The following is a 26,484-nucleotide window of genomic DNA, read 5'->3' as shown; positions in this document are numbered from 1 at the left end:
AGGTCTTACTAATGATTTGAACAGGGGGAAAAATATATATCTCTCTCCCTCTCAGGATTCCATACCTCTCTTAATACAAGAAAGGAAACCGCAGCTTGGCATTGCATGCCATTATTGAGATTATGATCTACCAAAACCCCCAGATCCTTCTCCACTACGGATTCCCCCAGTTGTACTCCCCCTAGTATGTATGTTGTATGCATATTCTTAGCCCCCAAGTGCATAACTTTACATTTATCTACATTAAACCTCATCTGCCACTTAGTCGCCCAATTAGACAGAGCATTGAGGTCGGCTTCTAAATTGGAGACATCCTGTAAGGACGTTATTCCACTGTCATCTGCAGAGACAGAAATGTTACTTTTGATCTCGGACCCATTATCATTTATAAAGATATTAAAAAGTAAGAACCCAACACTGAACCTTGGGGTACACCACTGTTAACCTTAGACCATTCAGAGTAAGAATCATTAACCACGACTCTGAATTCTGTCTTTTAGCCAGTTTTCTATCCATTTACAAACTGATATTTTTGAATGCTCTGTTGTATACATAGAGCTGAAGAAAGTATTTAATAAATTAGCCTTCTCTTTGTCCCCAGTCACACCCACTCTTGATTATTTTGTAATAATCATGCTCAGTCTTGACCTTTTTACTATTAATATATTTGAAGAATTTTTGGGGGTTTGTCCTATCTTTTGCAATCAGTCGTTCGTTTTGAGTTTTTGCATCCTTGATTTTCTTTTTACATATTCTGTTATATCCTTTGTAACATTTAAATGATACTAGTGTTCCTTCATTTTTATATTTTTTAAACGCTCTTTTCCCAAAGTTTATAGCTTTTTTAACTTTGGCCGTGAGCCACAGGAGGTTTATTTTTAGCCTTTTAAACTTATTGCCCATGGGAATGTACTTTAAAGTGAGTTCACAGACAGTCTTTTTGAAGAATTCCCATTTCTGTTCTGTGCCCATTGATGCCAATATTCTCTCCCAGTCTAATGCCGCGTACACACGATCATTTTTTGGCATGTAGAAAAAAAAACACAACGTTTTTCCAACTTCATCATTAAAACGACCTTGCCCACACACCATCGTTTTTAAAAAATGCTCTAGCAAAGCGCGGTGACGTACAACACGTACGACGGCACTATAAAGGGGAAGTTCCATGCGGATGACGCCACCCTTGGGGCTGCTTTAGCTGATTCCGTGTTGGTAAAAGACGATTCGCGATTTTCTGTCTGTTACAGCGTGATGAATGTGCTTACTCCATTGTGAACGGTAGTTTTACCAGAACGAGCGCTCCTGTCTCATAACTTGCTTCTGAGCATGCGCAGGTTTTTAACGTTGTTTTAGCCCACACACGATCCTTTTTTACAACCCGAAAAACGACATAGTTTAAAACGTCGTTAAAAAATGCAGCATGTTCGAAAAAAAATGTTGTCGTTTTTCAGAACCCGAAAAATGATGTGAAGCCCACACACGATCATTTAAAATGACATTTTTCTAAAACAACGTTTTTTTCATGCCGAAAAATGATCGTGTGTACGCGGCATACGTCCTGGAGAGCAGCCCTCATCCTTGAAAAATGTTCTCTCTTGAAATTACGTGTTTTTAGCTTTCCCTGTGATTTTTGCTTACAGCTAACATCAACTGGAATAATGTTATGGTCGCTGCTACCCAGGTTTTCCTTTATATGAACAGGCCTTATTAATTCTTTGCATACATGTTCCAGATCAGTGACTCAGTATTGAAACAATGGGGTCAGATTCATTCACTAGTATTTTTCAAATACGTTTTCAGTAGTGGCACCATTTGTTTCTTTCTTGACAAGGTCTCTTAATACAGTTTAAACATCATTTTCCAAATGAGCACCATTCTGGCTATAAAACTAATAACATAATTATATCCTGTAATAGATCCCATACCTTTATCCAAAATGTTTATTAATAATCTGTGCTTGTAGCGCTAGAATTAGTGCCTTGTATTGCAAAGGTAGAATTGTTCATTCAGAACCTTTCACAAATAAATAAGGGACATATTTGTTTGCAGTGTTTTGGGGTCAGTTACTGTATGTTCAAAAGTGAAAACTTTCTTTTGTGCAGATAAACAACCTGAAGATGATGCTGAGTTTAGTTCTCCTCTGATGCGGTTGCTGCAGCAGGAACATAGGCAACAGGACACTATGCAGGAGACTAAGCCTAGAACTGGCCTTCTTTTTGAGATCTCAAGTGATGATGGTTTTCAAATTTCTTCCAGTAGCATTGAAGGTAAGTGCAATTTTATGCGTATTACATGGTTATAAAAATCCAAATCCTTCTTAGAACTGCTGGTAGAAATGGCAATGCTAAAACTCCCAACTTCAACAATATCGCTTCAACAGAATAGCATATTTACAGCTGTTGCAGATAATTGGCTAGCTTTGTTATAGTATGTCAAGCATGGCAGTAAATGTTCATTGAAATAAAAAACACACATACTGCCCATCAGGTCAGTTCACACCACCACACTGGTGTGCACTGAATAAAAAATAAAATAAATTAAAAAAAGGGGGCAGTATTTTTTTTTTCAGTGTGGTGTGATGCAGTACAGTGGATTTTAATGAACGGTCACTATGTTAACATAAAAGTACAGCGCCATTCAGTCCCAGGAAAGCAATACAAAACCCCCATGTACTTCAGATTTTCGACGCTGGAGGAAAAAAATCATCTTGATCCCTCTAGTGTGATTGGATCAATTCCTTGGTTCAAATGGTTTCTCTTAGTTGTACTTTTAATATCAATTATTATTTGCAAAAGCCAGCAATGGTGAGTTTCCATAGTGCAAAACAAATCATCTATTTTGTTCTCATGGATACATGGAGTGACGTCATCGCAGCTCCGCCCATAGTCTGCATTATATGCTGTCCTCAGGGACAGATCTGATCTATAGACCCCACTGTATGGTGATCTCTGGCTTGGATCGGTCCCTGAGGACAGCAGACAATGGCATCATTGGTATTGATGATGTGTGTGTGGGTCACTGCCTACCTGGGATGTGGACCCCCCCCCCCCAACACACACATACACACCACCCACCCTTATCAGGCCAGTTTAGGACAACCCAGCCCAGCCCAGATACTATGAGTAGTGAACACAGCAGCCCCCCCCCCTCCTCCCCAATCAAACCAGCTCAGGGTGGGCTCAATCGGCTACTATACCTACTGTATATAATATAGCTGTATCTGATAACCAGGAATGTGGGGGGGGGGGGTGCTGTTGTGTTCACCACCCAGGTATAGTGGCTAAGCTGAGTTGCCCTAAGCTGGTCTGATAAGGGGTGTTGGTGTGTTGGGGGGGGGGGGGGTGACCGCAGCCCAGGTGTAGATATATAGTGACCCACACCCACAATGATGCTATTGTCTGCTGTACTACATAAGCATAGTAGCTGACTGAGCTGCCCACCCTGAACTGGACACTGCTGCTATATATTTTTTTTTTATATATATATATATCTATATATATATATATATATATATATATATATATATATATATATATATATAATAAAGCTGTGTGCAGCAGCAGACACCCCCCATGGTCATCGGATCAGCACAGGGAGCCGGCCGGACACATGCACTTCTTCTCCCTTCTATTACACTAGCAGCAGCTCTGACGCTGAGCGGCTCAGGTGTAACTGGGGCGACGGCGCTGGTAACACCCCACCCCCCCATTACTGCACCAGCTCGGGACCAGGACAGGACGAGTGGCTAAAGAAAAAGTTACACCCGGGCAGCAGCTGGAGAGGTCCGGCTGAAAAAAAAAGAAAAAAACTTGCCAAAGGGAGCCAGGGCATTTGGATGGTGTCACACCTCTAGCGGTTGTCACCCTGGGTTTGGACCGCCCCCTCCTAGTGACGCCACTGGGTGTGGTCTCCCTGTCAGAATACAAGGACTCGGGGAGAGAGCATGAACATAAACTGCAAGGCATCCTGTTAAGGCCCAGGATATTCAACAAACCAATTTTAAGGGTTATTTTAGAGACTAACCTGTACACAAATCATAGACCTTTTTCAGTATTCAGTATTCAAAAAAATTACAAGTTTTTACACATACATGACAAAGCATGCTGTCTGTACTGTTTTTGCAACAAAATTGAGGCATATGCTGGTAGCAAGCATAAAGCATGGGGAGGGGGGGGGGGGGCGCTTGTCCTGAGCTATCGTACAGTTTTTGTTTGTCAGAGTCCAATCCTCACGTAGGAGGATGACCCAAATGCAAAATGCTTTCTGTGTCCCCCCAATGCACGCCAAGACAAGGATTTTACAGCGATTTAAAAAATCCTGTTTTATTGGTTTAGTGTACCATTTTCTGCTTTGTCTTACAGAGGCCTGGAAATCCCTCACTGATAAAGTACAGGAAGCTCGATCCAACGCAAGGCTAAAGCAGCTATCTTTTGCAGGTAAAGTCGTCATGATGTTCTCTGTTGCAAACAAGCATTCCTGAGATGTTTTTTTTCCTGAGATACAGTAGGTGTTTGTGATATTGTGCTTTTAGCACGACAGCGTCGCGCTGATACTCGGCGACAGGGTGCCGAGATCTCGCCGACATCTCACACTCACTGGAATAGTGACAGCACATCCCAGCAAGCGCGTCATAGAAGCGACGGGAGATCCGACTTGGATTCCCGCCAATTCTACACGTGTGCGGCGTTTGTTATGAATCCTGAGGGGGAAGTCCCCGCCGGATTTTAAATAAAAATCCGGCATGGGTCCCCCCCTCAGGAGCATACCGGGCCCTTAGGTCTGTTATGGGTTGTAAGGAGAGCCCCCCTACGCCGAAAAAAACGGCGTAGGGGGTCCCCCTACAATCCATACCAGACCCGTATCCAAAGCACGCTACCCGGCCAGCCAGGAAGGGAGTGGGGACGAGCGAGCGCCCCCCCCCTCCTGAGCCGTACCAGGCTGCATGCCCTCAACATGGGGGGGTTGGGTGCTCTGGGGCAGGGGGGCGCACTGCGGCCCCCCCCACCTCAGAGCACCCTGTCCCCATGTTGATGAGGACAGGGCCCCTTCCCGACAACCCTGGCCGTTGGTTGTCGGGGTATGCGGGCGGGAGGCTTATCGGAATCTGGGAGCCCCCGTTAATAAGGGGGCCCCCAGATACCGGCCCCCCACCCTAAGTGAATGAGTATGGGGTACATCGTACCCCTACCCATTCACCTGCAAGAAAAGTGGTAAAAACACAAATAAACCACACAGTGTATTAAAATATTTTATTTTTCTGCTCCGGAGGCCGCCCCCTGTCTTCTTTATTAGCTCTTTTACCAGGGGGGGCTTCTTCTTTGACGTCTTCGGGTGGGTGGGGGCCGCCGTCTGGTTCTCTTCCACCGCCGGGGGGGGGTGGCTTTTAAAAAAGCCCCCACCCCCCCGGCGGGTTTCCTCCGGCGTCTTCGGCGGGGCTCTTCTTCTTCCGCTATCCCGACGGGTCTTCTCAACTCTCCGGGGTTCTCCTTCTGTCTTCGCCGCTCTCCGTTGTTGACTCGGCGCACCCCGGTTCTTCGTCTCGCTGTCCGGTGTCTTCTTCCGTGCTGTACGTCTTCTCCTTCCGTGCTGTGATGAGTTCTTCTTCCGTGCTGTGACGTCATGTTCTTTACTTCTCTCCTTCTCCCGATGTTGACACGCCGGTCCTCCTCGCTGAAATGACGGATGCGCGCCTTGCATCGGACCTATATAGGCCTCACAGTCCCATCATGCTCTGTACCTACCCATGTGATACCTACCACGTGGTAGGTATCACATGGGTAGGTACAGAGCATGATGGGACTGTGAGGCCTATATAGGTCCGATGCAAGGCGCGCATCCGTCATTTCAGCGAGGAGGACCGGCGTGTCAACATCGGGAGAAGGAGAGAAGTGAAGAACATGACGTCACAGCACGGAAGAAGAACTCATCACAGCACGGAAGGAGAAGACGTACAGCACGGAAGAAGACACCGGACAGCGAGACGAAGAACCGGGGTGCGCCGAGTCAACAACGGAGAGCGGCGAAGACAGAAGGAGAACCCCGGAGAGTTGAGAAGACCCGTCGGGATAGCGGAAGAAGAAGAGCCCCGCCGAAGACGCCGGAGGAAACCCGCCGGGGGGGTGGGGGCTTTTTTAAAAGCCACCCCCCCCCCGGCGGTGGAAGAGAACCAGACGGCGGCCCCCACCCACCCGAAGACGTCAAAGAAGAAGCCCCCCCTGGTAAAAGAGCTAATAAAGAAGACAGGGGGCGGCCTCCGGAGCAGAAAAATAAAATATTTTAATACACTGTGTGGTTTATTTGTGTTTTTACCACTTTTCTTGCAGGTGAATGGGTAGGGGTACGATGTACCCCATACTCATTCACTTAGGGTGGGGGGCCGGTATCTGGGGGCCCCCTTATTAAAGGGGGCTCCCAGATTCCGATAAGCCTCCCGCCCGCATACCCCGACAACCAACGGCCAGGGTTGTCGGGAAGGGGCCCTGTCCTCATCAACATGGGGACAGGGTGCTCTGAGGTGGGGGGGGCCGCAGTGCGCCCCCCTGCCCCAGAGCACCCAACCCCCCCATGTTGAGGGCATGCAGCCTGGTACGGCTCAGGAGGGGGGGGGGGCGCTCGCTCGTCCCCACTCCCTTCCTGGCTGGCCGGGTAGCGTGCTTTGGATACGGGTCTGGTATGGATTGTAGGGGGACCCCCTACGCCGTTTTTTCCGGCGTAGGGGGGCTCTCCTTACAACCCATAACAGACCTAAGGGCCCGGTATGCTCCTGAGGGGGGACCCATGCCGGATTTTTATTTAAAATCCGGCGGGGACTTCCCCTTCAGGATTCATAACAAACGCCGCACACGTGTAGAATTGGCGGGAATCCAAGTCGGATCTCCCGTCGCTTCTATGACGGCTCTGTCTCCATCGCGGCAAGCCAGCTCGGCGCTGGCTCCCGCGATGGGGCTCGTAGGTGCTCAATCTCGCTGAGAAAGAGAGCGAGATTGACACAAAATCGGGTTCACCTACTGTAGCATATAAAAAAAAGTCACACCTTCTGCACACTACCCTGCTCCTACTTGATAATGGTCTGGTCTGGCATTTGCCTACACATGGACCAAAGTCAGCACTTTGGAGGCGAGTTGGGGGTTATGTATTCACCCAAACCTGGACGTACAAATCATTCTTTTGAGGTCTGGTAGAGGAGTAATTGGAAGGAAAGTAAATTGCTTGTAAGCGAACTCATCGCTTTGCCCAGTATGGCACATTGTACACAGAGTTGATTCTTAGACCATGGATTATATGCTACTACCTTCAGGTAATTGGACACTGGCAAAAGCTTTGCTGGGAATTGTATATCTGTGAAAACCCAGTGTATCCATTAAAACCTGCCCACTTTGTGATGCTTCCGTTTTTTGCTATTGTCTTTAAGTAATGAACCCCTTCTCTTATTTTTGAAGATATTTTTCACTAGTTTTCCATCAAAATCTGACTGTCTATTTCCTTATGGGACACTAGCAGTTTCCAGATTGGTTACCTTTGTCATTTACCTCTTGGTAACATACCCATACCCCGCAACCGTGGGTCCGGCTTGTAATGTTTGCTTCAGGCAATGGGTCTTGCATTTTTACTCTCACCTTAATATGAGGTGAAGTGCGTGAGTTAGCCACAGGTTGCTTTACAGGTCTAGGGCCGTAGTCTATCCCTATGGCTCCTAGACCCTAAAGACTACTTCAATAGTATGTACCATGACAGGTAAAGCCTGGACAGGACTTGCAACATTTATTATGTATGATATGGTTTCCCCTTTTCCCTTTACATATCAGTTCCTTGCTAGACATCTTTCTGGATTATTACCTAGATATGTAGTAGCTATTACATTTTATCCTTTATCCAACAAGATGTATCGCAGTGCTTAGCACATAGGTGATTATAGGGGTGATCCATATTTGAATGGTTTTGCCTTGACCATTATTGTTTCACTTAAATCGGTCTTATAGGTAATATTATTATAATGTTTACCTATTGAAAATTGGTGGTCTTTGCATCCACCTCACTACCAGAAGTTTCTTTTGAACTGGTGACCTAGTGCTCATAAGAGTCCAGCCTGCACACTTCCGACTACCACTTCTGCTAAGGACGCAAGCTTATTTGCCATTCCACCTGTTCCCTGATACCTCAAACACAGCCATGAGAACTTGATTAGCGCCTGGGTTATTGTGATTCCTTCACACCAGACAGACTGAACTACCTCAGTCAGCATATATTCCGTGTTAACGCCACCATGGAAGCGCTTGACTTGGTAGTAGAACCCAGAAAGGTTATTCCTCCTTCTGATCATTTTGATGCTATGTACACTATGGAAGGGTAGTGATGTTCCCACAGTGGACACATTTTGAAGTCCTCCTTTATCTTGGAAGACCTGGCCCTGCAATTGGCTATTGCCAGATTGTCGATTACCCAGACCATGGCAAACTGGACTGGAGAAATCAATGGTGAACTTTCCCCAACTTTATATATGACCCTAATATTTTTGCAGAATTGCAGCTTTTCCTACCCCACTGTTCTCAATCACGCTTCCCTCACAGCTGTATCACAAAGTGTCTGGAGCTGATTCTTGATGGAAGCAGGCCATGGTGCTCCTCCCATTGGAAAAATTCCGGAAATTCTGATCAACGGTACGAAACCCCTAGTCTTGCAATCCCCCCCCCCCCCCCTGCATTTATTGCGTGCAGGTCTTGTGGTTGCCACCGTCGGAGCATATGGCACAGGCATTCTGTTTGCTTGAACATTTGGATTCCTCTGGAGCGGTTGACGAGGGCCCTCACTCATCTGGTGACTGTGGTCGCTGTCTCTATAGACCAGAAAGGCCGCCTTTCTGTTTTGCTGGGTGGTGGGAACAACGGATGCCAGACTGTTTGAGCTGGGGAGGGGTCCTGGGATCGGACTCGGCTCAGGGTCACTGGACTTGAGAAAACTCATCTGCCGTTCTCTGTACTGGAGTTTCGGGTGATCAGGTTGTCCCTGCCACATTGCCTGGTTTCCTGTGGGGTTTACCAGTTGCGATCTGATCCGACCATGCCACCGAGGTGGCTTCTGTCAATCGTTAGGGAGGCACGGGAAGTGCTGCATCGACACTAGAGGGGTCTCACCTCCTACAATGGGCGAAAAGGTTTATTTCATCTCTGCCTGCCATACTCATTGCAGGTGTTGAATTTTGGCATGCAGACTCTCTCCCCCTTTCATTGGGTCCCTGTAACTGGAGTTGTTCCATCAGCTTTGTTCTTGCTGTGGGCACCAGTTGTGGATCTTTGGGCCTCCCACCTCACCTAGTGGGTTCTGAGGTTCGTTTCAAGATTGCTGGATCTTCTGGCAGTGATGTGCTGGCGGCTTCATGGGATCAGTACAATTTATGCTTTTCCGCCCCTTCGGTTATTTCCTCGCCTGCTGAGCAGGATGGAGGTCTTTCTGGTGGCTATGAACTGGCCTTAACGTCCCTGTTGCACCAATGTGGTGTGGTTGAGGGCAGACGCAGCATGGCAGCTGTGTCTTCAGGAGGATCTTCTGTCCCGGGGGCCGGTTTTCCACCTGACTTAGTATTGCTGGCTTTGATGGTGTGGCTATTGAACACCGGGTTCTGAAGGACAGGGGGTTGTCTTGTTCTGTGTTTCTGACTTTGAAAAACTGCTATGTTAATGCTAGTGACAGACAATCATATGTCACAGTGGCCATTGTGTTACTTTTACACTGACAGAGTGCTTATAATGCTTATGCCAAAAGCTTAAAACGATTGCTGTAACTGCTTAGTAAGTGTTAGCTGGAATTTGCCTTTAAATTGTTAATTATTTCTTTAAAGTGCATCTAAATCTACTAGTCCATATAACATTATCCTCTCCACTGACTGACAATACTGTTGTCCAAAGAGGAGGCTAGCTGGCTCTTTCTTGGATACAGTGGCGGGAGTGAATTTAGCCATCCCTAAGACAAGGTGGTGTGTTAACTGGCTAGTCGCCAGATAAAAGAAAAGCAGGGATTGAAAGCTTGAAAAGAGTGGCTGGAATCAGGACTGTATTCTGTGGAGGCCTCGCATTTGTTCTCTTGCCAACTGACCCCTCTTCTATTCCTGATGGGGTGGTCCCTGTAGGATTCCTCTTCCACCTGGCTGAATGGTTAATTTGCCCTTTTTCCAGGGAATCTGCCCTCCTTTTCTACTCGAATCCATTCCGCAAAAAAAAGTTGGGGTTCTTGAGTTCCTTACAGCATCCAGCATAGGTCCTTCTCAAGAACCAGCCTTGTTTTATTTCTTGGGGACATCCCATAGTCCAAAAATCGCCTCCTGTGTCCTTCTACTGTATGGTTAACATAATAGGAAGTTTGAAGTACCTGTAAATACTATATCTTGGAGGACAGTACAGGACACAAGTCCCTCTCTTTCTCTGTTCTCCATACTGCTTGCAAAAAAACAGGAGTAGGTGAGGGTTGAATTTATACACTTGGAGAGTGGTTCCCAGCAAAGCTTTGGCCAGTGTCCAGTCACCTGATGGTAGCGTGGGAATGCCCAGGGAAAAACCAAGCCTACTTACCGACCAGCTCGCAGAAAAACCAATGAACCTGTCTAACAGTATGCGTTAAAAACAGGGGTTTTGTCCGCACGCATTTGCAAACGAATGCGTGAGCCACAGAACCGCGCCAAGGCACCCTGTAATCTGTGGTCCTAACACTAAACAATGAGTGTCCCCACAATGGAGGCACATGCATTCTGATGGATAGATAAGGGAAGGTGGACTGAAGGGGAGCCACCCCACCTTAAGGGTGCAGGAGCACACCAAACACCCAGCATGTAGCACAATGGCTGCAAAGGTGTTGGTTGCGCTGCTGGACCAATACAAGCACCACAGGTGAAACATAAACATGTCCACCGCCCCATCTATAGCTGGCCATAGCAGTAAGTAGCATTGGAAGGCTAAAGCGGTGGACACGTTTGTTTCACCTGTGGTGCTTGTATTAGTCCAGCAGCGCACCAACACCTTTGCAGCCATTGTGGTACATGCTGGGTGTTTGGTGTACTCCTGCACCAAACAGGTTAATTGGTTGTTCTGTGAGCTGGTCGGTAAGTAGGCTTGGTTTTTCCCCAGGTTTTGTTGTTACCTGATGGTAGCGACATATAACCCATGGCCTGTGAATCAACTCCCGTTTCCTGTACTGTACTTTAAGATATGAAATGTACAGGTACGTCAAAATTCCTATTTGTTTTGCCAGCCACAAATGTATTTATAATGTAAGTGATGTGTTTGCCTGCTTGTGTGGAGTGCAGATTTAACCCTTTTGCTGCCAATGGAGTGTCCTTCACATTGTGAAAAAGCTCCCTCTAGCCTGCTTTTTCACATAGTGGAATCTGCTGTCACATGTCCCTTGCTGGTGCTTTTAAGGAGTAGACTGGTGATCAAGTGCTGCAGTCTGTGCCAGCACTGATCAGTATCTTTGTGGTGAAATCGTCCTCTTATGTAAGTTCTGAAGACCAAGAGGACCTCGCCGCTGGACAACTAAAGTACAACAAAAAAAAGGTACCTGATAAAAGACCCTCTCACTCTGAACATCTGCGATATCACGTGATCACTAATTTAGGTAAGTTAAAGTTGCTCTTATATTGCCGTGTGTTTGTTTTTTATTGCGTAATAACCACATTTATAATAATGTCCTTTACTCCGTTTTATAGATGACTATAATTGATAACAATACTACTCCTTTCTTCATCACTTTTATTTTGCGTGTTCCATCCATAGGTGTGAATGCACTGAAGATGCTTGGAATTATACATGATGCTGTCGTGTTCCTGGTGGAACAGCTCTATGGTGCCAACAAGTGTCGCAGGTATAAGTTCCGATTCCACCATCCAGCTGGAGAAGAGGAGCCACCTCTGAACCCTAATGGTTCAGCAAGAGCTGAGGTGTACCATAGGTGAGCAAAGAAAAAACATACTTTTGTAGTTAGGCTTAATATGCATACACCTGGGATTATAGGTTGGTACCTTCAGGTAATTAGACAGCTTTTGAGAATATGTCCCCTGTAACCCTATCCCACTCTGTGAGTGCTCAGTTTTTTTTTTTTTTTTAAAAGATTATATTTTTTTATTAGAAATGTTTACATAGTATAAAATAGGACAGTACAAAATGGCCTATTTCCACATGGGCACACAGGGCCTAATCCTCAAAAAACTGGCGCAACGTAAGTTTTTCCATTTAAGTTACACCGCCGCAAAATCTCTAACTAAGTGCCCGATCCACAAAGCACTTACCTAGAAATTTTGAGCGGTGTAACCTAAATCGGGCCGGTGCAAGGCGTTCCTCTTCTCCAGGGGGCGATTACCATTTAAATGAGGCGCGCTCCCGCGCCATCCGTACTGCGCATGCTCGTGACGTCATTTTCCCGACGTGCATAGCGCGAAATTACGTTACGTCGGGCTTTGTGGATTGCGACGGGACAATAAAGTTGCGTCGGGTAAAAAAAAAGATACGGCGCCAAAAAAAAAAATTGAAATTTAAAAAAAATCGCGTCGCGAGCAAGAAAGGTCTGTTTTTACAAGGTGTAAACGGTTTACACCTTGTAAAAGCAGCCCTAATTTTGCTTTTGCAAAATATAACTTACGGAGAAAAAACGAAGCTGAAAAGCTTTGTGGATCTCCATAAGTCCTAATTTGCATACCCGAGGCGGCATTTCGACGCGAAATGCCCCCAGCGGCGGATGCGGTACTGCATCCTAAGATCCGACAGTGTAATTCAATTACACATGTCGGATCTTCGTCCTAACTATGGGAAACTGATTCTGTGGATCAGTTCCATAGTTAGGACCAGGGATACGACCGAGTAACAGCAGTTAGTCCGTCGTATCTCTTTTGAGGATTTGGCCCACAGAATGCAAATGCCATTTAACAATGCAGTAAATAAGACCTACATAGTGAGCCAGGCAAAATATAGTCAAGTCGGGTGCTAATACTGAAATAGCAATAACTTTTGTCCAAAGCAGTAAAATTAAACCGTGCATATACATTAATCGAATCAGTATCTGTACAATTAAATGTCAAAGGGACGTATCATCAGCAAAATCCAAATGCATGCATTTCCCAAAAGAGAGCAAAAATACAATATGGAAAAGAAAAAGCATCAAGAGTAGAAAGAAAATATGAAAGAGAAGAAGAGAAAATAATAAAAGGAGAGATGGGGAGGGAAAGAGAAAAGGTATGAGGGGGAGGTGGAAGGACATTGTAACCGGGCTACGGTATATCATTTGGTAGTGGTTGAATGACTCAATTGCCTCCTAGAGAACAAGGAGAGATCACTTTTAGATTATCTAGTTTATTATATTAATTCAGATTTTTCCATCTTTAATTCTTTATCATATTCTGTTACAAAAATAAAAGCAGTACATGCAGACTATTGTAATCTTGGTAGAACCTTGGGAGTAAAATATGTCTTACACCAACCTTTGATCGCACCATGTCACAGGATGAAAGTTTCTTCTTCTACAGTGGAAGATTCCAAATTCACCCCCTTTAGGGTTTCTACTTTACTTAAAAATGCAGAGCTCCTCATTTCTGTACCTAGGCTTCAACTTTTAAGAATAAATTCAGCCCTTCCTTTTGATCCAAGAATAGGAACACAAATTTAACAAAGTGTACCCCAAAGTCTTATTCCCAGTGAAGGGGCATACTCACTCCTAAGAGTGGAGAGACGTCTGTTAAAGTTTGCCTTTCACTGGGTCACATATGCCCCAGACCTCTGAGTTCAATCAGTGGCTTCAAAGGGGTAAAAAATAAAATGTTCAAACTGTACCCTCTTACTCCTTTCTTCTCTTAAACCAACCAAGAAAAGAGTGCGTGATCCTTACAGTCCCTCTCTGGAGGACAGGTTCAAAGGCTTCTATTTAAATTTGTTTATGGTACCAAGTCCTATCCTGTCCCTAAAATCCCTAAATAAGTACCCTCAATTTCCAACATTTTGTATGGAATCTGTAAAGTCAGTTATTTCCTCTTTGAGGCTAGTGACATGCTTAACATCTGTAGGCATCCAAGATGCCTATCTACGTATTCTCATGTATCCTCATCGGTGCATTCTGCGCTTCGCAGTAGGAGACACGCACTTCAGGGTTGTTGCACTGACTTTTGGCTCCTTTGCTCCTAGAGTATTCACAAAGGTACTTGCACCCCTTCTTGCCCTCTTAAGAACAAAGGGCATTCGGGCCAGTGGTTATGTAGACAATCTTTCCTATGAAGGACTTATCTGATTTTAAACTATCTGCAAACATCAACAGGGACTATTTAGATACTTCAGGCTTTTGGTTTGATAATCAACTTTTAAAAATCCGCTCTTCAACCTTCCCTTTGCCTGGAAAACTTGAGCCTCATTCTAGACAGAGCCCAAGCAAAAGTCTATCTTCCAGAAAACTAACTGGTCTGTCTCAGACCTCACACTCAGACCTTAAAGTGGTTGTAAAGGTTCATTTTTTTTCTAAATAGGTTCCTTTAAGCTAGTGCATTGTTGGTTCACTTACCCTTTCCTTTGATTTCCCTTCTAAATGTTTTTTTTCTTTGTCTGAATTTCTCACTTCCTGTTCCTCCTCAGTAAGCTTGTCCCCATCATCCGAGCCGTTCTGGCTGGGGATTAGTCAGCGTGCTCGCCCCCTCCCTGCGGGGAGACCAATCTGACGGAGCGTGAGCTATTTTGCAAAGGAGACTGGGCAGAAATGTCACACTAGATGTGCAAAGCTGGTAGAGACATCCGCAAAAAGACTTGCAGCTGTAATTGCAGCGAAAGGTGGTTCTACAAAGTATTGACTCGGGGGGCTGAATGCAAATACATGCCACACTTCAGATATTTATTTGTAACAAATTTTGAATACCATTATCACCATGGCTCTGGCTCTGTCTGCCAATGTCCAATGAACTGTGCAGCCCCTACGGTGTATCCTAAAACTCTAAAAACCTGCGCTGCATCTGTCTCATCACTTGGGAGTATCTGGGCCTGGTCCTGGATCCTGTCCTAAAGTCTTCCTTATCCTGAACAAACCACAGACTTTGTTTCCATGTTTAAAACTCTACAGTTTTGGACTTAATATTGGTCCCCTTTGAGGCAGTGCCATATGCTCCACGTCAATCCAGAATTCAACATTCTGTCAGCGTCCTGGCATGGTAGGTCACAAATCCAGTGCTAAAGTCAGAAAAATTGTTCCTCTCATTGGTTAAGTAGAGTCTCGTGACAGAACCCCATCTGTCTCTGCGGGGAGGAGTCCTAGATACCCTTATGGAGCAAGCTCGTCCCCCCCAATTGGTCATCTTACACTCATGATGATTCAGTTATCTCTTTAACGCTCTTGCTTGTGAAGTCATCCTACCAGTATTAAGTAAGACATTGCCATAGTTTACATCAACCAGAGGTTTTGCTGCTCAAAGAGGATGTGCAGCCCTACTTGTGCTGCACATCCCAATACGACTAAGCCATGTTGGGGGAAACGCACAGTTTTGACCTTTCTTAGAGTACATTAAAGGAACATAAATACCTTGGGACCCTTTCCTATATTCTTATGATCCAAACCTACTATTGTTTGCTACAACACGGAGTTATGCTGGGAGTGAAAGGTGTTCTGGGAGCTGTCCTTACCAGCTTTGTTTGCCAATATCTAATCTGAAGGTTGCAGCATTAACCCTGTTGCCCAAATAATACAGTTGTGCTCAAATGTTTGCATACCCTGGCAGAAAATGCGAAATTTTGAAGAGAAAAAAATATATAAAAAATAACTGATCATGCCAAAAAAATTAAGGATAAGGATCATTTGAGGCCATTTATTATCACATAGTTATTTGGCTCCTTTTTAAATCATAATGACAGAAATCACAATATGACGAGACTTGAACAAAAATAATCTGCATGGTAGTGTTGCCAGAAAGAAGCCTTTAATGCACCAATGCCACAAAAAAGCCCGGTGGGACATGTCAAGGTGTTGTCGGTCACATTGTGACCAGGCTTTTTTTTGTATGGCATTGGTGCAGTAAAGGCTTCCTTCTGGCAACTAGACCATGCATATCGTTTTTTGTTTTGTGCTCCTCAAAAATTACCACAGTTTTTTTCCAGAGCAGCCTGTATTCTCCTAAAGTTACCTGTGCATTTTTCTTTGTATCCCGAACAATTCCTCTGGCAGTTGTGGCTGCAATTTTTCTTGGTCTACCTGACCTTGACTTGGTATCAAGAGATTCCTGAATTTTCCACTACTTAATAAGTGATTGAACTGATTAGCAAATTTAAGGCCTTTGATATCTTTTTATATTCTTTTCCGTCTTTATAAAGTTCCATTACTTTGTTACGCAGGTCTTTTGATAGTTCTTTCCTGCTCCCCATGGCTTAGTATTTAGCCTGCTCACTGCATTCACATAAGTGCTAACAAACTCATTAAATGTAGGTACTAATTGCAAATTAAAAAGCCTGTGTGTATCACCTTGTTTGTCTATACCAAGGCCAAACATTACACTTTTGATCAGGGCCATTTGAGTGATTTCTGTTTTCTTGATTAAAAATATGCCAAACAACTATATGATAAGAAATGGCTTCATATGATCACTATCCTTAAATAAAAGCCAATTTTTGGCATTATCAGTCATATTTTCAATATTAATGTAAAAATTTCACAATTTCTGACAGGTTGTGCAAACCTTTGGGCACAACTATACATCCTGTGTCCTCCGCTGCAAGAATAGGGGGCCAGATTCACAGCCGAGATACGACGGAGTATCTCATATACTACGTCGTATCTCTCAGAGTATCTATGCGACTGATTTATAGAATCAGTTACGCATAGATAGCCCCGACAGGTGTAATTGTTTTACACTGTCGGATCTTAGGATGCAATACCGCGGCCGCCGCTGGGGGGAGTTTGCGTCGTAAACCAGCGTCGGGTATGCAAATTAAGAGTTACGGCGATCCACAACGTTTTTTTGCGTTCGCTATGTCGCTGCTAGTCTAGTTTCCCGTCGCAAAGTTAGTCGTCGTTTTTGGTGCCCTAACTTTACACAGCACACGTATGTGCTGTATAAAGTATGGCCGTCGTTCCCGCGTCGAAGTTTAAAAAATTTTCCTTCTTGCGTAAGACGTCCGGGAATACGGAAGTACGCTACGCATGTCGCCGTTCGAAAAAATTACGTCACTTCGCGCAAAGCACGGCGGGAAATTCAAAAGGGAGCATGCGCAGTAGGTCCGGCGCGGGAGCGCACCTAATTTAAATGGCACACGCCCCTTTGAATTACGTGGGCTTACGCCGGAGGCCGCCAGCGTAAGTTTTATCACAAGTGCTTTGTGAATCAGGCACTTTCGATGAAAACTTGCGGCGGTGTAACGTATCTACGATACATTACGCCGCCGCGATTCTATGTGAATCTGGGCCAGGATTTTTATTATAATGTGTAACTCCTATTTTTTTTTTATATGTGGGTATGTCTGGGGAAAGAAAATTGTGAATTTGAGAAAATGTGTTTAGCAGTCATACGTGATTTTTCTTTTCCACCGTTTTGCCTTTTTATTATTTTTGCTTTTCCTATTTAGCAAATTAATTGCTGTTTTGCCTGTTCTCTAGGAAATCGGCTTTTGACATGTTTAACTTCTTGGCTTCAAAACATCGGCAAACTCCAGAATATAAACCAAATGAAGAGGATGAGGAAGAGGTGCAGCTGAAATCTGTTAGGTAGCCTGTGTTTATTTTATGCTTAAACTGCTGAAGCATTCACATTTCTTCAGTTATAATTACCTTTGCAATATAATGGTCCATAGCTGTGCTTTAAAAGAGGAAATTTGGATTCACACAGAAGTCCAAAATACTTTGACTACATTGTCAATTTGTGCAAATATATAGTAGATCATTTTCTAATTGTTTTGATCTGTTCCGAAAATGTAAATGAGTTACGTGGCAATTTTTTGTAATTTTGTTGGTTATGCATATCTTGGTAGTCCTCTTTGATGGAAGACCTGATGTAAATGCATCTCTTTATCATGGACATCTCTTATTTTGTACAGCATCTTATATTTTTGCTATATGCATAGTGTAATCTAGCAGCTAAAGAGGACCAGCACAGCCTATTCACATTGGATGGGTTGCAGGAAAGTCAGGTTTCATAGATCTGTGTATGAGTCCAACCTCCCAGCAAGTGTGGTATGTTTGCGCAGGTGTACTGGATTTTTTTTCTGTATTTTAGTGACAATTAGCCATGTGAACCTTCGCAGTAGGGGGTATTGTAAAATGGCCATTTTAGATATTGGGCTTCTTAAATATGATTGTAGTAATTAACCATTACATTTTTTACAGGAGGGCCACCAGTATGGACCTGCCTATGCCAATGAGATTCCGTCATCTTAAAAAGACATCCAAAGAGGCAGTAGGTGTCTACAGGTAGATAACCACTTTATTTGTGAATGTAAATGATTGACTATTCTGCAAATTACTTTCTGATATAAAGAGTAGAAGGTCAGCATGGATGGGTCATGTTGCTTGTTTTCCAGCCATACCTTTTTTATGATTTTTTTTTTAGTTGTTCCATTAGGGCTTTTCTCTTTTTTGGCCTTTTACAATATGTTTAGGCTATTCTTACCCCACCACCATGCCTAAATCCCCTCTCCTCTTCCCCTCCTCCCCTCCATGCTGGGGTCTTTGCTGTGGGTTGTGCAACAAAGATTTCAGTGGAACAGGAACAAGCAAGGATAATGCTTGGAAGGGATTTTGGTTGAGGAGGAGAGATATAAGGTTAACACTACTAAAACCACAGTTATCCTTTAAAAAATGCAGGCTCCAGGGCTGTCATCTTAATCCCGCCCGGACTACCTAATGAGTGAATAACCTGGAACAGGCATACATATACAAAACAAGAGTTTGGACGTTTCAGACTTCACTGAGTACTTAGGTCAGTGACCACCTGGGTGGTGAAGTGAGTATCAGGATGACTGATGCCCCAGCATTTTCGAGAAACGGATCAGCAGAGGCAGCTCCCACATTTCTAGCCTAGCGAAATCATTTTAGCAGTCATTCTTAAAGTGAAACTGCGCCTTAACTATCCGTCATTTACCTCTGCAACTTTGTCATTATAAAAATAAAATGTTTCTTTCTCGTCTATTGAGGCACACGGGAAATCATATGGTGGGGTTTTTCTGATACCTATGTAAGCATTTGGACACTGGCAAGCAAATAAATGATAAATAAATAAATTTGCTAGCCTTTGATTTTTGCTTCTTATTCACTTTGACTTCAATCAATATTACTTGCTGCATCATTGCTTGGGCTGGTCTCTATTTGGTCTCTATTAAGCAGCAATCCAGATCAACCTTTCCTCAGCTTAGCTTTGGAGCTCTCTACCCAGACTCCACTGGACATTGCAGGGTTAGCCTTGAAGTGATCTTTGGGCCCTAGGCTTTGCCTGTGGCGTTTTCCAGACCCGGTGCTAGTAAAAATGTGGAGTGCTTTTCAGGTCCATAGCAATTGGCATAACCTCATTCCTTACATTGTATCTAAAGACTTACACTACTTTTGTTATGCCTGTTGGGCACCTTTTGTATTTCCCACTACTGCCAGTTTTTCTTTGAAAGGGGTGAGGACTGATGTTATCTGCTGGGTGGAATGTCACATGCTCACATTCTGTGCTCTTTACTGTCATTCAGCATTGTCATCCTGCTGCTCCTGCTTTGTAGAAACTCCACTCCTTTCTTACAACCCACAGAAACACTGGTCACCCTCAGCTATCGGACTCTCGTCATTCACCAGGTCTCTTGGTTTGTAAGTGTCTTGTCTTTATACTGTACCTTGAGCCTTATACTGACCACAAAGTATCTAAATGCGCTCCTTCACCTTCCCTGCAGGGTTCATTCTCTCACCTTTCTGAGTCCAGGCCACTGGTCACCATGACCATCTCTGACTCCCAACAGTCTATAATGAGACTTTTTTCAAGTCGCCACAAACTCCGGCTGGGATCTCACACTGAGACCATTTCAGCTCTTATTGATGCAGTGCACACTATCTTGCAAATGAAGAATTGGCCTGCTGTCTCCAGCCTTTGGTCTTAATACTCACTATTACTGCTGTTCAATGTATTCTTCTGTGCGGCTTGGATGCACCTTGGACCTGAGATTGTCTTGGAATCATTGCCTTTCAGAGAGAATTTGGTAAACTGTATTTATACCCACTGTAGATCTGAGAATGACTCATAATAACAGGAAAACCACAGAACCAGTAGATGGTGTGCTTACCTTTAAAGGATTCCACTGACGAGCGTTTGGAGCCTCTTCTTAAATCCCAGAATTCACTGGTAGGTTCTGCCCTCTGACAGGTGTTGTCTGTGACCTTAAGCCTATCAAAATGGGCCAAGTCTTCCCATAAGATCTCTCCTTCACTGGGGTAATAGAGTGGAACAGATGTCTGGAGCCCTATGCTTCAGTTGTAATGGCTTGTTAAAAACATCTAAACTTGTCCTCTCCTTGTTCTAAAGCTCATACAGATGCACAGAGCACTCTGGCTAAGATGCTTGGATGCAGATGCTATATACAAGGAGTGTTTGACACACTTGGTCTTTGATGGACACTTCTATTCAGTCCTACCCATGATATCACCATGGCATAGAAGGCCAGAACATATACCTGCCCTAGAGGAATGTGTCCAAGGAAAGTCTCATGAGCCCCAAAGTCTACTTCGGAAGTGAGTACAATCATGCTCACTATTTCCAATTCCCAGACAGTTGACAAGGCAGGAACCAGGATATCTGCTAAGCCCTCAGAGAAGCCTTCAACATGAAGGTGTGGCCCCAAGTTTAGCAGTTGGGAGATCGCTGCTAATTCTTGAGGGTTCTGGGGTAGTTTGCCCTTCAGGCATTTAGGTGTAAAGCGCTCACAGGCTAATCCCTTGTTTTTTATGGCTATGATTAAGGACATTTTGCTGTAAAAAGGCAGCCACTGTATTTTGTACACTCTGCTCAATTAAATAGTAATTTATTCAGATGAGTTTCCAGCTCTTTACTGTACATTTTCAGAAGAAAATGTCTTCCTATTATCTTCATGTGGTTGGGTGGGCTATGGGTGCTTGCTTCTTTCAGAAAGACTGATTCTCTTTTTCATCCTGGATGGTTCCCTGTAAGGATGCACAACCTTCTTATTACACCATCTCTAAGTGGCTCATACAGATCATTTTTCAAGCTTCCAAGGATCGGGTTAACCAGGTTTTCAAGGCTACCGTCCCATTTTAAGGTCTCCCGATGCCAGCCAAGATCCTCCAGACAGCTCTTTGAGTTGCAGGCAGTTCCCAGTTCTTTGTTGTTTTTTGGGGCCTGTTAGTATTTGCTGTATCACCCACCCCTCGGGGTTGGTCTGCTTTTGAACACACCAAAGGTTTAAAACTTCCTGTGTCCCCCAAAGGACGTGAAAGAAAACAGAAACAAATGTGTTGCAGTTTAAATGCTTTGGTATTATAACAGCAACATCTCATTCGCTGATTGCTTTTATGAAAAAAAAAAAAAATGCTTTCTTCCCAGATCTCCAATACACGGTCGGGGTCTTTTCTGCAAGAGGACAATTGATGCCGGGGAGATGGTAATAGAGTACTCAGGAAATGTTATCCGTTCAACTTTGACTGACAAAAGAGAAAAGTATTATGATGGAAAGGTGAGAAGCAGATTTACTTTTTTTTTTTTCTATGTGTTTATCGGTTTTATTAGTCAATTAATCATACATAAATCCTTGATACTTAACAATTATTTTCCATTGTAGGGAATCGGTTGCTACATGTTCCGTATAGATGACTCTGAGGTTGTTGATGCCACTATGCATGGCAATGCTGCTCGCTTCATCAACCACTCTTGTGAGCCCAACTGTTACTCCCGTGTCATTCCCATCGATGGAAAGAAACACATAGTTATATTTGCAATGCGAAAAATATATCGTGGTGAGGAGCTCACATATGACTACAAGTTCCCTATTGAAGACGCTAGCAACAAACTAGCTTGCAACTGTGGAACCAAGAAGTGCCGCAAGTTTCTTAACTAGAGACCTTCCTACATGTACAAAAAAAGGTGGAAATTGAGCACCCTCGAGATTTACAGGACCATTTCTCAATGCCAAACCCACCACCTTAGTCCTCCTTCATTGCTTCATTTCACTCCCAAGTGGTTAAGGTTGCAAGACACTTTAGGTCTATCACCAGTAATAACAATACATTGCTGTATAATAGTGTCCATACGCAACACCCGGAGTTTCAGTAAGGACCGTCTTAGTCCACTATACAGTAAAGATTTGTGTTTGTGTACTGCTTTGCTACCACCTAGCAGTAAATACCTTATGGTTAGTAGTTTTTTGATCTTATATTGCTAGTATCCAACATTGCATGGCACTGTTACAAAAAAAAAAAAAAAACTACAAAAATGAAAACATTCTGATAGACTGCTGCCTTATATAGAAAGTATTGCAGAGGTTATGAGAGCTGCACTTCAGCGAACAAGTCTATCATGTCTTTTCTTACCCATCTTGTCCTGAGAGATTTACATCTGGTGAGTCTATGCAGGTTTCCCTCTGCCTCCAGCAAGGGAGTTATTACCGCACAAACACAGAGAAGCGAACGCAGGCAATCTGCCATTTGGCAGTAACACTCCTCAACGTTCTAGGTTCAGGTAAATGGAGCGGGCAGCGGTGCCGGAAAGGGTTGTTCACCTTAACTGTTCAGGCACTATAATATTTTTTGGGGCATTAGCTAGCAGTGACTTTTATTATCTTCGCTTCCATATTTGTATACAATGAAACCAATAATGTTATGGTCCTACTAAGAAATATACTGAATGTTTTAATGTAGAAGCCAAACTACAGAATCAATGGAGGGACAACACTCCTTGAGTTACCATGTCTTGACAAAGTTTAAGTGTGGCACTTGTCATTTCTTTTTTTTTTTTGTTTTTTACCTGCCATTTTAGGTTTTGTACAGAAGAGGAAGACATTTGAATAGTATTAGTAATTAGGAATAAAGCAGGAATAGTGTGGGTCTCCTGTCTTGCAGGAAAACGTATATTTATTGTAAATTGTAAAACCATGCTTTGAAGAAAAAATATTGTACTCTTTTAAAAAGAGCTTTTATATTTGCAAGAATGGGGTTGAGCTCAAGACACTAAGTGGGGCTGAAGAGCTCCCGGTCACCACCACATTTCAAAGCATCCCCCAAATCTTTCATCATTTTATTTGCACCGAGTTGCCCTTTATATAGATTAGCAATCCTTCATCTCCCATGTTCTGTTTACATCTTCTCATCTTTGTATTTAAGATTTTGTTTAACTAAATGTAAATATTCTCTATTTTTCTAATGGAAGCACTTAAATGATAGCTATGGAAGCACTTAAAGCATGAGAATGATAAGAATTACGTGTATCAGGTTTTTTTTGTTCGTTTTCTTCTCTTTTTTTTGAAAATTGCTTATTTTTTTATCATAAACTGCTGAACATGTAAACATCATAGTTCGCTTTGAGAATTTTCTTCTTTTGTATATTTTCTTTGTCGATACGTTGAGGAAACTGCAGGGTGTGTCTATGCTGTAGGAATTATTTATTGTTTTAATGTATGTTTTATTTTCTCCAGATAACAATCTCAAGGTTTCGGCATCCTCATGCTGAATTAAAATGACAGCATCTTTTCTTTAAAGAAAATAAGGAGAGGGGTTTACATTTATAAATTTACTCTCAGGTAGAAGTTGTTATTTTAGATTACATAGATGTGACTACTTGGTTGATGGATACACAATTGAGATTCTTTTAGACAACCAACCCTAAATAGAGTGTTGCATTTGAAGCAGATCATTGCTAGAGCTCATATTTTCCGAGTTCATTCTTGTTCTGGTAGAGGCTCCTTGCATTACAGCGTATACTACCAGAGTAGAATAAAATACGGATTTGTGTTGGATTGATGGTGTAGTTCTTAAAATGTCTTGGTTATGCAGTGTCCTTGTTATTGTTCAGCATTCCTAAAGTTAGAGGTATAACCTGCTAATGGCATGGCAATCATTCTGTGTTCTAAACTGTAGCCATTATTTTCATTAGCTTATACTAACCTTACAGCCCTAACACATTTTTAGTGGACAGAAGTTTCTTCCAGTCGCTAAATTACCAATATATGTCTTCTAGTTGAGGAAGGGTTTCTGTTTAATTGTTAGATTTTAGGTGGACAGAAAGTGGTCAAGTCATGCTGGTTTCTCCCAGTATTTGTAGACCCCGGCTGGGGTGGTGTCACCATATCCCCTCTCATGGTGAATTCTTAATGTAATCACTGGGTAGCCTGGGAAAAGACATGAGGCTGGAGTGGTGCAGCCAAAGGTTGGGTCACTGAGGCGTTAAAGCTCAAGTTTATCTGTTTGTATTTTGCCTTCTCTGGTTCATCCTTTTCCTCCCCTCCATACTAATGAAGATTTGAAATAAAGCCTTTCCCTTTCCATATCTTATTTTAGACCTGGTGTTGTCATCAAGGGGTTCTTGTGCTTCCCTAGACAAAGCAGGCAGATCATGGCTGGTGGGAAGGGTCCAGCAGGATTCTGTGCATGGCTTCCTATAAAATGAGGGAGGCTCTCTGACTTGGCGCACCTTCTAATTCACACTGTGAAAAAGCTTGGAGCTTGCAGTGAAATCAGAGTAAGAAATGTCAGGAGAATTGTGAGACAGAAGGTAGGGCTGGAGCTTAGATTTAAAGAAATGCACACAGTTATCTGGTTAGAGTATGTTTCATACTTGGCATCAGTAAGTAGAAAAAGCTACAGGCAGAATTTCCCTTGATTATACATATTTTAAAGCAAACCTATCATGAGAAAAATAATTGCGAGTGCCTAGGTTTTAAATGCTAGTTACCTGGCCGGTGGCGACCCTCTAGCAAGAAATTGGAAGTAGGCATATCAGAAAGGTCATGGAAATGTCATTAGTTCCTATCTGCCATCAGCGTGATGGGTAGCCTGCGTTTCCAGAAGGAGTTTAGAAAGGATGCCTCCTACAATATCCATCAGCAACACTTGCTGACGTGAGCAAGCAATGCTAATTGGATAGCTATGGAGTGAGGTGGAATGATAGAGAGAGACTTCTCTCTGACAGCAATTTATTGTACATTACTATGAGGCAATGGTATTTTTTAGCTGGGAGATTAAAGCGGATGTGCCATGAAAAAAAAATATTAAAAGCCAGCAGCTACAAATACTGCAGCTGCTGACTTTTAATATTAGGACACTTACCTGTCCTGGAGTCCAGCGCCGTCCGCAGCAGAGGAAGAGCGATCGCTCGTCACTCTGCTGCTCCCCCCGCCATCCTCAGTGAGGGAACCAGGAAGTGAAGCGCTCCGGCTTCACTACCCGGTTCCCTACGGCGCGAGTTGCGCTGCACCGCCGATTGGCTCCCGCTGTGCTCTGGGAGCCGAGTGTTCCCAGAGCACAACGGGGGGAGGACGGGAGGTGACGTTCTGCCCGCCGTAAACAGGAAACTGTGTGGCCGGAAGTGGGTGCAAATACCTGTCTTTAGACAGGTATCTGCGGCCCCCTCCCCCCTGAAAGGTGTCAAATGTGACACCGGAGGGGGGGAGGGTTCCGATCAGCGGGAGTTTCACTTTAGGGTGGAGCTCCACTTTAACTAAAAACCAAACAAAGGATGAAGCATATAAAATGTAGGATTTGCTATGGCCCAGACTTTAATTGGGCTTTTAGAGCCACTAAACCCAAAACACAAGTAGCCATACACAGTCATAAAGTATTAAAACCTTTACACAAGCACAACCTATCAAACATTCTTTGCTTTTTCAGTCTAAGTGCAATGATGTTTTGGCCCAAATTGTCCAGTTATTTGCTGACTCTGACCGCAAAGGCCATAAACGTTTTTTTTACGCCACCTGATGCAGATTCTCCTACCTGATTTACCCACTGTCCTTGAGGCTTCCAAGCTCTCAGCAAAAAAATTGCAGTTCACTGCTAATACTGCAAAATTCAAAGACCGTTTCTGTTCTTTTTGATGAGGTGGCCATCGCTCTGAAACTACAGGGATCGACCACTTTCTTCTACCAGTGCGGTTTTCAGTATTGGGTCCTTTAAAAAATCCCAAGGCCACAAAAACACTCCCAGTGCTTCTGCTTCTACAATTGGAAATGCCCTGACTAGCGGCTTGCTTCAACAAGCGCTTATTAACCTTGTATCCATTTGGGCAGAAATTTGTACAATTATGTTCTTTTGCCACTGTGGATCTGGCAGTGTCGCACCTAAAGCGGTATTAAGCCAAAACTGTACCATGGAAATTTTCATTGACTTGCAGCGATGAGCAAGAAGTATATATACATATGCATGTATATATACTTGTGAATGTTACTGACTTATTACATTTCTTGCGTTTTTAGGTATAGTGGCTTTTTAAAAAGTTTACAATGTGTGTAGTTGTACACCTATTCAACATGGGTAACGCTGCTAACAGTTTGTTATTGGTCTTAGTATATTTTTTTA

At 43.6% G+C, this 26,484-nt stretch overlaps 1 protein-coding gene across 1 annotated transcript in view; it reads left to right on the top strand.

Moving 5' to 3' along the window:
- The window catches only part of KMT2A (lysine methyltransferase 2A), a 179,454-nt gene extending 155,527 nt beyond the window's left edge, over positions 1 to 23,927 (top strand). The window contains exons 30-36 of the mRNA XM_040325444.1: positions 2,103 to 2,267; positions 4,362 to 4,436; positions 11,763 to 11,937; positions 17,596 to 17,703; positions 18,322 to 18,405; positions 21,524 to 21,653; positions 21,759 to 23,927. Of these exons, the coding sequence (XP_040181378.1) occupies positions 2,103 to 2,267; positions 4,362 to 4,436; positions 11,763 to 11,937; positions 17,596 to 17,703; positions 18,322 to 18,405; positions 21,524 to 21,653; positions 21,759 to 22,034 (1,013 nt within the window). The 3' untranslated portion in view covers positions 22,035 to 23,927. The remainder of the gene's footprint in view (positions 1 to 2,102; positions 2,268 to 4,361; positions 4,437 to 11,762; positions 11,938 to 17,595; positions 17,704 to 18,321; positions 18,406 to 21,523; positions 21,654 to 21,758) is intronic.
- Positions 23,928 to 26,484: the final 2,557 nt, after the last annotated feature.

This window comes from Rana temporaria, chromosome 10, assembly GCF_905171775.1.
Source record: "Rana temporaria chromosome 10, aRanTem1.1, whole genome shotgun sequence".
NCBI classification, from domain to species: Eukaryota; Metazoa; Chordata; class Amphibia; order Anura; family Ranidae; genus Rana; species Rana temporaria.
The sequence above is the reverse complement of the archived record's forward strand: the minus strand, read 5'-3'. Positions and strand labels throughout refer to the sequence as shown.